This window comes from Fusarium mangiferae, assembly GCF_900044065.1.
Source record: "Fusarium mangiferae strain MRC7560 genome assembly, contig: FMAN_scaffold031, whole genome shotgun sequence".
Classification (NCBI taxonomy): Eukaryota; Fungi; Ascomycota; class Sordariomycetes; order Hypocreales; family Nectriaceae; genus Fusarium; species Fusarium mangiferae.
Genome location: NW_024573951.1, coordinates 1 through 10,498, shown reverse-complemented (window position 1 = coordinate 10,498; position 10,498 = coordinate 1). Strand labels below are relative to the sequence as shown.

Here is a 10,498-nt window from a genome sequence, read left to right as displayed (position 1 = left end):
AGCCTCGAGTTGACAGACCATGCTTCAGCTGCTGAACATAGGATGCTGAACACTTGGAGATATCATTAGTTGGCCTTCAAGCAAGCCTGTCAAGCAGAGTCAAGAAGCAAGGCTGGAAAAGGAATGGGCAAGAAAARTGGGGCTTCCCAAGGTGGTGCGGATAGCAGGGGAGAAGCGCAAACAGTTTAGCGTAGCTACTGGCCCTATAAGATTTGTTCTTCCGGGCGTAATAAACTCTATCTATCTATCTATCTACCTCCATAGCACTGACCGCGACAGGACGCGTCGTGTTCTGGGCAAACCCCTGTTCTTTCAAATCAACTCTACACCCTGGCAATAATCAACCCTACTAGGTTTAAAGCGGGTCAATAAAATCAACTCTACTAGAGTTGATTTGGTCACTAGTTACTAGGGTGGCTGGCGCCCCGAAACCGACCTCGAACCAACTGCTGCCCGGCCCGTTGCTGAAAAACCGCTGGCTCTGGACGCCGGTACGCCATGGCACCTCTCTCGGGTCTATGGGCTGGTGCATAATCCTCCTTCCTCTCCCGCGCAGGTTGTTCCATTTATGTCTTATACGGTAATGCTCCTGCATGCCTCGCGGGGTGCCAACTACGGTCCAACACCCTTCCTCGCCACAACCCAAGTTACCGGGGACCGGCGGGTGGATATATGGGATCGGGTCGGTCGTCGGCGGTGGCGTTGGCCACTTTAACAACCCTCTTCTCTCATCAATCATGCCGGGCAAATCCCTGACTTGCTGGGCAATCTCTCTTCTGACTGCTGCTTTGATGCTCTTATGGTGCTTCTTTAAATGCGATTCAATCTCCTTGGTGACATATGCATAACGGCATACTGTACAAATCACAAATGGATACTCGGTTAATTTAATAAATGGTAACATTGTAGCTGGATGGCTTTGGTTTTTATCTGATATGGATGACTGGTTGTTTTTCCAACTATTTACTTATCCTCCTCGGACCCCTGTTGAACTTACCTCTGCTGTTGCTATGATACAAAACCTTAATTGTTGTCTGCCTCTTTACTCTTGCCTTGACCTTATGGATGACTAATGGCTACTGCTGAACCTTGGCTGTGTCTGATGACTAATGTGGCCTGCTGGATCTCGGTCTCTGTTAACTTCAATTAATCAATTGATTCAAACTTCAAACGGGTCGTAACGCCATAAAAATGATTTTCGAAGGCTAGTAACCCAGATTTAAGCTTGCCTCGATATAATGAATCGATGCATCTACTTAAAATGCATTTTAGCGACAAAAAGCTATGGGTGACCTGAATCCGTTTGGGTTAAATGGATTCAGGTCGTCATTTCATTAGCGCCTTTTTTTTTACTATGGGAATGCAAATGGATTCAGAGCTGTATCCGCCATGCAGCTGGGATGGGATTTCTCGACTCTATATATCTTATGCTTTTAAAAAATTCCATCTCAGGAATAACTAAAGCTAGTTAGCTCGCTTATCAGCCACTACGGGCTCCCAAATTATTATTAAGTTGAGCATTGGCATGTGACACTGCAAGCATGACTAAGCTGACTGATGGAATCTACTAATCCATAATAGGAAATGTAACGCTTGACAGACAAACTTCACTATTCCGTAATAGGAAATGTGACGCTCGGTCGATAGTCCAACCTTCGCTATGTTGGATGACATGCCACGGCTACAATATTAATCAAAATTGAATAAATTTGGCTCGGAATGCTAATTCGAGCCTTAGAAAAGGGCCCGTAATTTAATTTAGCCGAGAAATGTGCTGGTGGCTTTTAACCCCAAGTCGAATTTGCCTTCTGGATTGTGGGTTGAGAATTGGCTAGTTCCTCTGTATCAGGAGCCTTCGGTGTTGGGGGAGAAGCTCGAAGCTCCATATATGCTGGCACTGGGGACTGCAGATAAGGGATCTGATCTGTGAAGTTGGCCCTTGGAGTTTCAGGGAGATCTCCATACGTGGCTCGTGGAGTCGGAGGAGGAGACCATAGTTCCTCTGTATCAGGAGCCTTTGGGGTTGGGGGAGACGCTCGAAGCTCCACATATGCTCGCATTGGGGACTCGAGATAAGGCATCTGGACTGTGAAATTGGCTCTTGGGGTTTCAGGGAGGTCTTCATAGGTGGCCCATGGAGTTGGAGGAGAAGACAGTAACTCTGCGGCTACGGCTCCTGTGGGTTGCTCGTAAGCCGATTGCTCTGTGTAGGTAGCCATTGAATCGAAAAGAAAAAAAGAATAGTAATCGAAATTGTTTGTCTTTTGCGATTGATATTGTGAAGGGTGTTGATGAGAAAGAAAGAAAGGGAGTCAAGATCATATGGGGACTGAGGAGGTTTATATATCTCGAGATAGCCAGTGCTTTCTCTGTTGGCTGCCGCTCGTCGGACTTTGAAACGATAAAGGGGTTTCTTGTGATAGCGAAGCGGAGAGTGACTATCAGATTAAGGAACGCCGGGCCTTGAAGGCATACATGTATTCAAGATCCTTCAGCGAGCCTGTGATAGGCAGTACTGCGTGACAACTATAGCTTTACCCCTGCTGATGGTTAACAACCCCTATTGGCAAGGCAGAATCCGTGGGATATACTGCAAGAGGAAGCTCGTGATACCTTGTGGCCTGTTACCTCGATCGCGTGATTGCAGTAGAATGAAACACTTGACGTCGGGATGTAGGTTTCCGAGAGTATCAATTACGCAAGGCGGCGAGAATGGAGTCACAGTTGGGAAGTGACCAAGGAAACGCCGTTTCCACAGGGTGAAATCCCGCAAGGCACAAGACAGTAAAGGAGAGTTCATCGTCTTGAAGACAATCAAGAATGCTCACCAGCCATCATATCCGAACGAACGTCTTCAGTAAGTCAAATATCAACTTTGTAATGGAACCAAACTTGGAAGTTACGTGGGCTTTTGTTAGAACGGACACGAGGCCTTCGTTGAGCTACTAGTAGCAGCTGGAGCCGATGTTAATGCTGCTGCTGCTGGGGGTTATAGAGGACAGACAGCGCTCCAAGCAGCCGCTGGGGGTGGCTATCTAGAGGTTATTGAAAAGCTACTTGCAGCTGGAGCTGATGTCAATGCCGCTGCTGGCGGTTATAGAGGACAGACAGAGCTCCAAGCAGCCGCTGAGCGAGGTTATCTAGAGGTTATTGAAAAACTACTAGCAGCGGGAGCCGATGTCGATGCCGCTGCAGGTGATGATGGACTGACGGCGCTCCAATTAGCCTCTAGGGCAGGTGATCTGGAGATTATCGAGAAGCTAATGGCAGCTGGAACCAAGCACTCTCGAGCGGCATTCCTCAAAGCAAGCGATAACCGCCCTGACTCCAGTCTCATTGGACGTCGCCTGGGATACATCGGACAGCGGTGACGCGTGTTCTGGCGTGGTGGGCTTTGCGGTGATAGGCAGCGAAGATCTTGGTGACCCACTGACCACTCTGGTCATGGCGCCCGACTCAGATGCCCTGGCTACAGTTTAGGTCCATATACCATTAAACACCCTACGGGACTGTCTAAACCGTCTGTTAGAGCTCCGGCGTTTTGCGGAGAGCGAACGGATTTTAGGGCTTACCCGCATGAATCATGCTCGTAGGATGAGACTGTGCAGCAAGATTGTTGATCGATGGAAGCGTTGCGTCGGATCGCGAGTCATCAAAACCTTGGCAGCCACCTCCGCATTGGAGTCGACGTAAGAGGGGATCCGTATTGGCTCGTTGGAAGCTCCGACTCCAGAAGCGGATAGGTGGTTGTCGTTGTGTTCACAACAGGAGGAGGTTTCCGCTCGTGAAGGAGAAGGAAGATGAGCCTGCTGCTGCTTCTGCTGGCTGGCATCAAGGGTGGCAGTTGGTTTCATGGCCGGGCTGCGCTTGCTCCTGCTGAGGTCAAAGATGTGAGCTTTGCTCGGATAGCGTTGTCAGGCTGGCAGGCACCGTCTAGCTTTAATGCTTTAGCTGGCCTGCTTGCCATTGTCTTCCTGCCGTCTTCAAGTGCTGCCCGGCTTCCCCCTGCCATCCATCCATCTGAGACAAAGGAGTTGCTCGAACGGAGGTCGCTACATCCCCGTTTCTGCCATCTCTACCAATCAGCCAACTGCCAAGCCAGACCAACGCAGGCAGCTGCATGGAGTGAAGGGCCCTTACTGCCGAACCACCAAACCTTTTTCCAGGGAGTCAACTCTTTCATTGGCAAGGCAAAGCCCTCGGCAATTCCGGAGCCGCCTCGAGACACATCTATTGGTTGTTCGTAGTCTCTGTACACGAATTGAATCCTCGTGTTGGATGAGCGGAGTTTGGATCTCAACAGCCGCCGGTTTCTGCTCGCCCACCTGACTCCGACGATGTCGCCTGACTCGGTCAACTAGATGCCGATCATCCCTGGCCCGTGAGTTCTCTGGCCACCCAGACTCGTGATACCTGCAGATCCCTAAAAGCCATTGTGTCATCCATCCATGCGTTCGTACACGCAGCATGATCCTTCCCTTTCATGTAGCTCAGCCCTTGCCTCATCCATGGCGAATCATAGGGACGAAGGGCCTCGACAACAGGGGCCAACGGCTAGGAAGAGGCGCCTCGAAATGATGACAGTTCACTGCCCTTGTATTGGTGAATCAAGCCTACTCACGCAATGTGTTCTCGCCAGTCGCGATAGGTCGGGCACGGTTACTGCTCCATTGCAAAGTAAGGGGAGAAAAGGGGTCATGCTTCAGCCTGCCGGAGCCAGCCATCCCTGCCCCATCAAGTGAAGGGCAAGAGTGCATCGCCCTTAGCCTGCCTTGGGCATAGACGCAGTCGGTCTTTGCGGCATTTTCGCGACTGGTCAGCTCCCCGTGGGAGTCCTCACGAGGGCCAACAGCCCAGATTGGTGCCGGGTGTCTGGTGCCTCAGAATGGAGCGCGACGACAAGAGACTACCGTCCCGTCAGATCATCGGTCTCGGGGGGTTAGCTTCGACGGCGGCCTTCAAGCGCCAGTCAGTATGTAGCGAAATGCCATAAGTGAGGAGGGAAGGTTCATACGGGTGTACAATCTCTAGGCGAGTAAGGAAGAGGTCCTTGGAAGCATTCATACGTGGCAACCAGTCGTCCTGAGTCGGTGAGAAAGGGAGAGTACGGCCGACACCGTCACAAGGTTGACCAGTAGCGATAATGGCGGCCCCATGCGAGCAAGCGGATGACGTGGCCAGCTTATGGAAATGAAACTCAGGCTGGGGAGGAAATGAGGGAGCGACGGAAGGGGTAGAAGTCGAGAATTACAAGTTCATGCGGGCGGATGGACGTAGGGCAGCAGCGAGAACGGTTATAGGAACGGACCACGTGGCGTGGCGGGCTCATTGCCACCTTGTTTAACAAAGATGCACTGCCAGTCAGCAGTCTGTCTCGGAATGGACTTTTCCCTTTGATTGTTTGTTTGATGGCTCGTGCTGGGTGAAACGATTCCTCCTCTTGCTCCTAAGTACTACCCATCTTGGGCATCTTGACCTTCATATTGTGTTATGTTCCGTTTCTTGCTCATCCTCACTCATAAATCCTCGAAGCCTTATGTAGATTCAAGATCTTGATGACACTTGAGGAGGGGGTTCTAGATAGGACTGTGAGCTTACATGGCTTCTTCTCAAGTCCGAGCCCTAGTTGACAGCCTCTTTAGGCCGCGGAGCCCTCGTCCTACCCCCTGGGTTGCCGAGATACCTGGACAGTTGCCTTCCATCACCTTCTTTATTGGGAAGTTGATATGCATAAAGGAATCACGGGTCAATCTCTTACGCAGCCCTGAATTATCTCAGGCCCACCAAAGGTTTGCCCCTTGGGTAGTATTGGAGATACAGAATCTGCCCCGCCACTGAATTTTGAATCAATTCTTTCTAGTACCACTGCTAATAAGGCAACACGTAGTATTTGAGGCACGGGCGTTGGTGGAAGGGGATGGGCTTTACTAGGGTTACCTTATGCCAACAATCATGTGAGCAGATCCGTGTATCTTGCTTCATCCATCGTGCATGGAGAACTATTGCACCTCGGAGTTGAGACAGATTAGCTACTGGAAATTGGTTAAAATTAGCTAGAGGCTGCGAACATTCTTAAAAGAATCTTGCCTCACAAATAGTCCTTGGAGTAAAACTTAGTAACAATTATGGCCATCAAGTCGGGTTATCGTAAAAAAAATTTAATAAAATAAAATAAAATAAAATAAAAAACAGGGAAGTAGTCTAAGCAGTGACGGCGTCGAGTACAGAGGCCACTCAGGATATGGGTTCACGCAGGTCAGATTCCTTGGTGTAGGAAAGTCCGACCAGGCAAAACAGGGCTGTGGACCCAGATCTGGTCCCTGCAGGGGACCCCGACAGGGGTATGTGATACCAAAAATGGGCCTGCCCAGACACCTCAGCCCAAGCTCACCCCGCCTCAGCCCGAACTTCGGGTCCCTCAGCTCAACCTCAGCACCAACTCAGCTTAGAGCGGCAGAAGCTCAGTTCTAGAAACGGAAATGGATTTTGGCGTGCTTGAGTTTCGTCTCCGAGTTATGTGGGATTCAGTTCAACCTTTGTACAGTAAGTGTTTCATTTAGTAAAGTTGGCGAGCTTTCTAAGTTTCCGATTGACATCTGCCAGGAACTCATGACTGATATAATTGTCTGAAATACCGTCCCTGGCCCAGTCCGTCCTGTCAATATCAGACAAGGTAACCTCATAGTCTTCGATTCGTCTTCTTTTGCAGCCCCTGACGTCCATGTCGAACGAATCAACAACACTCTGACTAAACACCTGTGAACCTGAAGATCCTCTGTCTGGGCCATCTCGGGTAGACTGTGATCTCTTAGTCGGATCACCGCCGGATGGATCATCTGGTCTTGGTGTTATGGGGAAATCACTCCGTGACGATAACGGCGTGTTTACACCTGAAGTACCTGTCTGGCTTGCCAATGGCGGAGCGATGAGATCTTCAGAAGGCATCTTGGCTGCCATGTTCTCAATACAACACATTTCATAGTGATGACGGAGAGCATTCCGATCGACATCTGGAGGCACACGGGCCTCCATGCCATGATAGTCCATGAAGATATCGTAGGGAACAAATGCGCGAATGCGAAGTGTTTCAGGATGGATTGAGAATAATCTGGCGTCGAAGGCCTCATGTAAATGACTCATCAAGAGGAGACCATTAGTGGCGGACCATGTCTGCATCCACGCATCCCGGAGTCGTCGACGACTGAGCTCAGAGCTTTGGCCATCTCTTGAATCAGGATACAGGTGATAATGCTGCTGCGGAATTATGTGACATGCTTGTAGACCGGGTCCAACAGCTGGTGTCATGCACCAGGACCGGCCCTTTCCCGATACAGCACAACGGGATGCCATTACAAGACACGACGACCTAAACTGAGTCATGATTTGTCGAGCGTACTCGTGGTTGATCTCGTCCATGTTCGGTGGGGCTACAATCGATGCAACATCCTCTTCTTCTTGTTGCTTAGTTGGTGATGCGGAACCAGAAGCGCGTCGTTTTGGGGATTGAGAACTGGTACGTGCTCTGAGAGTTCGTCGAAAGGGCATTATCGCAATTCGAGGATCAGATGACGGCTTCTTTGGTGGCAAATAACGAGGTTCGGGACAACGGGTTGGACGAGCAATATGTGTTGCGCATCGAGCTGGAAAGAAGACTAAGTATCAGTACGATACAGGAAGAGCTGGAGCTGTTGCTGTTGAAGACTCACCGTTTAAATGAGCATTCAAAGGTACATCAGAAGGGAGATTGCATGCTGAATGGCGCACAAGATGATACCGCACAACGGCTCGCTCTTGGAAGTCAGGGCATACAAGGCTGGGGACTTGCAGGTCTCGATGTTCGTTGGTCACCAAGCGAGGAGATTCAGATAAAGAATTGTCTCGGCTGATCAAGCCAAAGGCAATGTCACCCCAAGGGTCCTGTGCCTGACTGCCATCGTTATTTTCTTGGAGGCGCATAGCATCAGGGAGCTCGAAACAAAGACGAAGTTCATCAACAACATCACGAAAGGTTAAGAAACCACTATCGTGACTCTGAAAAATACCAGAAAAGTGGAAGGCGTTAACGTCTGCAAGAAAGTACACATTCCAGCCATGCGCGCGCATTTGCGGCGTGACCGCAGCACTCGACATTGTTGAATTGATATTGTTGTTTTGTTTTGTTTGCCCAAGTGAAGCGAAGCGAAGCGCCATCTGTAGGGAGCTTATCGATAAGCTATCACTGATAAGACTGTCTGACCTAGCAACCGAACCGATACGTACCTGGGTCCTGATGAATTATCCGCACTAAGCATTCTCGTCTCTGGAATCACATTTGAAATCATTAGAAAATGAATCCCATGATGTACATATATGTTCTTGTAGTCCGTCATATATTATGCGTGAGAGAAGCAATAATGAAACGCTGGATCTGTTGGGTCATAAATCCTAGGCCTACTTTTAGGTCGAGGATTTGCTACCTGTGACACGGTAGGCGTGAATGAGCTGACTAGCAAAATGCGCTATTCCGTAGTAGTAAATGTACCGCTTGATCGAGAGTCCCATCTTCGCAATATTACATGGCATGCCATAAATGCAACGTTAGTTGAAATTGAATTAAGCTTAGTTTGGAAAGTTAAGTCGAACCCTAAAGAAAAGATCGTAGTTTTATTTGGTCGACAAATGTGCTAGTGGCTTTGAACCCTAAGTCGAATCTGCCTACTGGATTGACTCACAGACTCTGTCTGGTCTTGACGCGCTTCGGTACTAGGGGCGTCGGACAGCTCCTCGTCGTAATAATCCAGTCCAGTGTCGATTGCGCTTGAATCAAAATCTTCATGACTAGAAATGATAGAGGGCTCCCTCGGAGGGTTTGTATTGGGTTCAAAGTCCCCAGTGTCAGCTAACGGACTGTTACCCGATCTCGTCTGCGCATTCTCTATGGCAAAATCGACTGTCTGAGACGCTTCCGCTTGATGATTTGTGGTCTCGACGGCAATCTTGCTTTTTGACGCTGCCGGCATCTCTGGGTACGTTGCGCTTGTAGGCGACGCCGATGTAGCGTAGCGGGGTCACATTCGTCCACGAATCGTAATTTCATTGTTGTTTTGTGTTGATGCGTGATTTCACTTCCGACACTAACGTCTCGAGGCAACAAAAGAAGGCTAGCCTGATTAGGAAATTGCAGCGCCCACGGGAATACATACTAGTCCCAGATAGGGAAATGTAACGTTTGACGTGTTCTGCCCTCCAATGGCCGTCGAGGTCGCTAAGTTCTATCTCCAGAATGCAGCAGAAATGTATATCTGGAACAACCAACCAGTTTCATACTATTTGGGCACATAAGTTGCCAATTGAATTATAGAAGAACAAGAATTCGGAAAGTCTAAGTGCTAATTCTCTTCTAGAGTTACTAGCAGTAATAAGTAGTACTTATCCTTAGCATGCCCATTCCGGAGACGACCAGACTGAAGCGCTAATAACAAGCTCGTCACTTTGCTGAAATTGATCGGTGAGTTTTTTTGCAGTCTCGTATCTTCTCAGGCCATCAGTCACGGCTGAAAAATATTTGCGCTCCTCATTCTTAATTCGTTCTGGTGATAAATCTTCTAAGACCAGCTCCATTCTCACTTGCTCCATATCCGATCTCTGTTGCAGATTTCGAATATGCTTCAGAAGAGAAGCAACGCTGGTGTCTTTTATCAGGCCATATAAAGCAGAAAAGTGTTGGAAATCGCACGGTGAGTCCATGTTGACCCATCTTATGAAATGCCATATCCTCTCTGCGTATGGCCAGAGCACGGAGCTGGAGTGCTACTATATTGATTGAAGTTAACCTGCGCCAGAGATCGCATGGACTGACCTTAGCAGTTTACGACTGATTGCAGCTCCATTGATTACCCGTGATCAAATATCAACATTACGAGTAGCAGTAAATCACATCAATTGTGTACAGTCTGACGAAATAAGACGTCTTGCCATTAGCTAAAACAGCCATAGAGACTCAAGACCACGATAAACCAGAATCGTAGTCCATCGCACAGCTGTGTCTGCTCTTCAAGTGACTCCACATTGCTTCATCAGAATCGAAACTGCGATGATCTTTCAGCTCGGTGTTGCAATCAAAGCAGTACCAGTAATGCCCATGTGCATTCATTTGTCCGAGGCGCCCAGGGGGCCTGTTAAAGCCGACGTATTTCGCCCTGAGATGTTCAATCGCTTGTCCCATACTAGCAATTTCTTTGCCATGCTCGTAGCATGTCAATACAGGCCGCTTGCTGGATATTGTTAGTATCTATGACTCTACAGTTATGCTCTCATATGCAGTGCATACTTTCTCATAGCAAAGGAACCTTTGTTTATGTAGCCTGCCGTAGTCAACAATTTGGTCAGGTGCGATGGCTAGATTTCAATGTAAGCTTAGGGACCCGAGTAGCAATGTTGAGGGCAGGACTCTGGAAAAACATTAATGATATTTGTGAATGGGACTTTGGCATCTGAAATACTGCACGTCATAGAACCA

General features: G+C 48.8%; 3 protein-coding genes across 3 annotated transcripts; 1 reads left to right on the top strand and 2 right to left on the bottom strand.

Moving 5' to 3' along the window:
• Positions 1 to 1,784: 1,784 nt before the first annotated feature.
• Positions 1,785 to 2,219, bottom strand: FMAN_14264 (uncharacterized protein; the record flags this gene model as incomplete). Its single annotated transcript, XM_041826257.1, has 1 exon — positions 1,785 to 2,219. The coding sequence occupies one exon, from the start codon at positions 2,217 to 2,219 to the stop codon at positions 1,785 to 1,787; it is 435 nt and encodes a 144-aa protein (XP_041691454.1).
• Positions 2,220 to 2,820: 601 nt separating this feature from the next.
• Positions 2,821 to 3,371, top strand: FMAN_14265 (uncharacterized protein; the record flags this gene model as incomplete). Its single annotated transcript, XM_041826256.1, has 2 exons — positions 2,821 to 2,857; positions 2,953 to 3,371. 2 exons carry the CDS (start codon positions 2,821 to 2,823, stop codon positions 3,369 to 3,371), a joined length of 456 nt encoding a protein of 151 aa, XP_041691453.1.
• A 3,181-nt stretch (positions 3,372 to 6,552) lies between these two features.
• On the bottom strand, positions 6,553 to 8,130 carry FMAN_14266 (uncharacterized protein; the record flags this gene model as incomplete). The annotated part of the gene is made up of 2 exons (XM_041826254.1): positions 6,553 to 7,640; positions 7,707 to 8,130. 2 exons carry the CDS (start codon positions 8,128 to 8,130, stop codon positions 6,553 to 6,555), a joined length of 1,512 nt encoding a protein of 503 aa, XP_041691452.1.
• Positions 8,131 to 10,498: the final 2,368 nt, after the last annotated feature.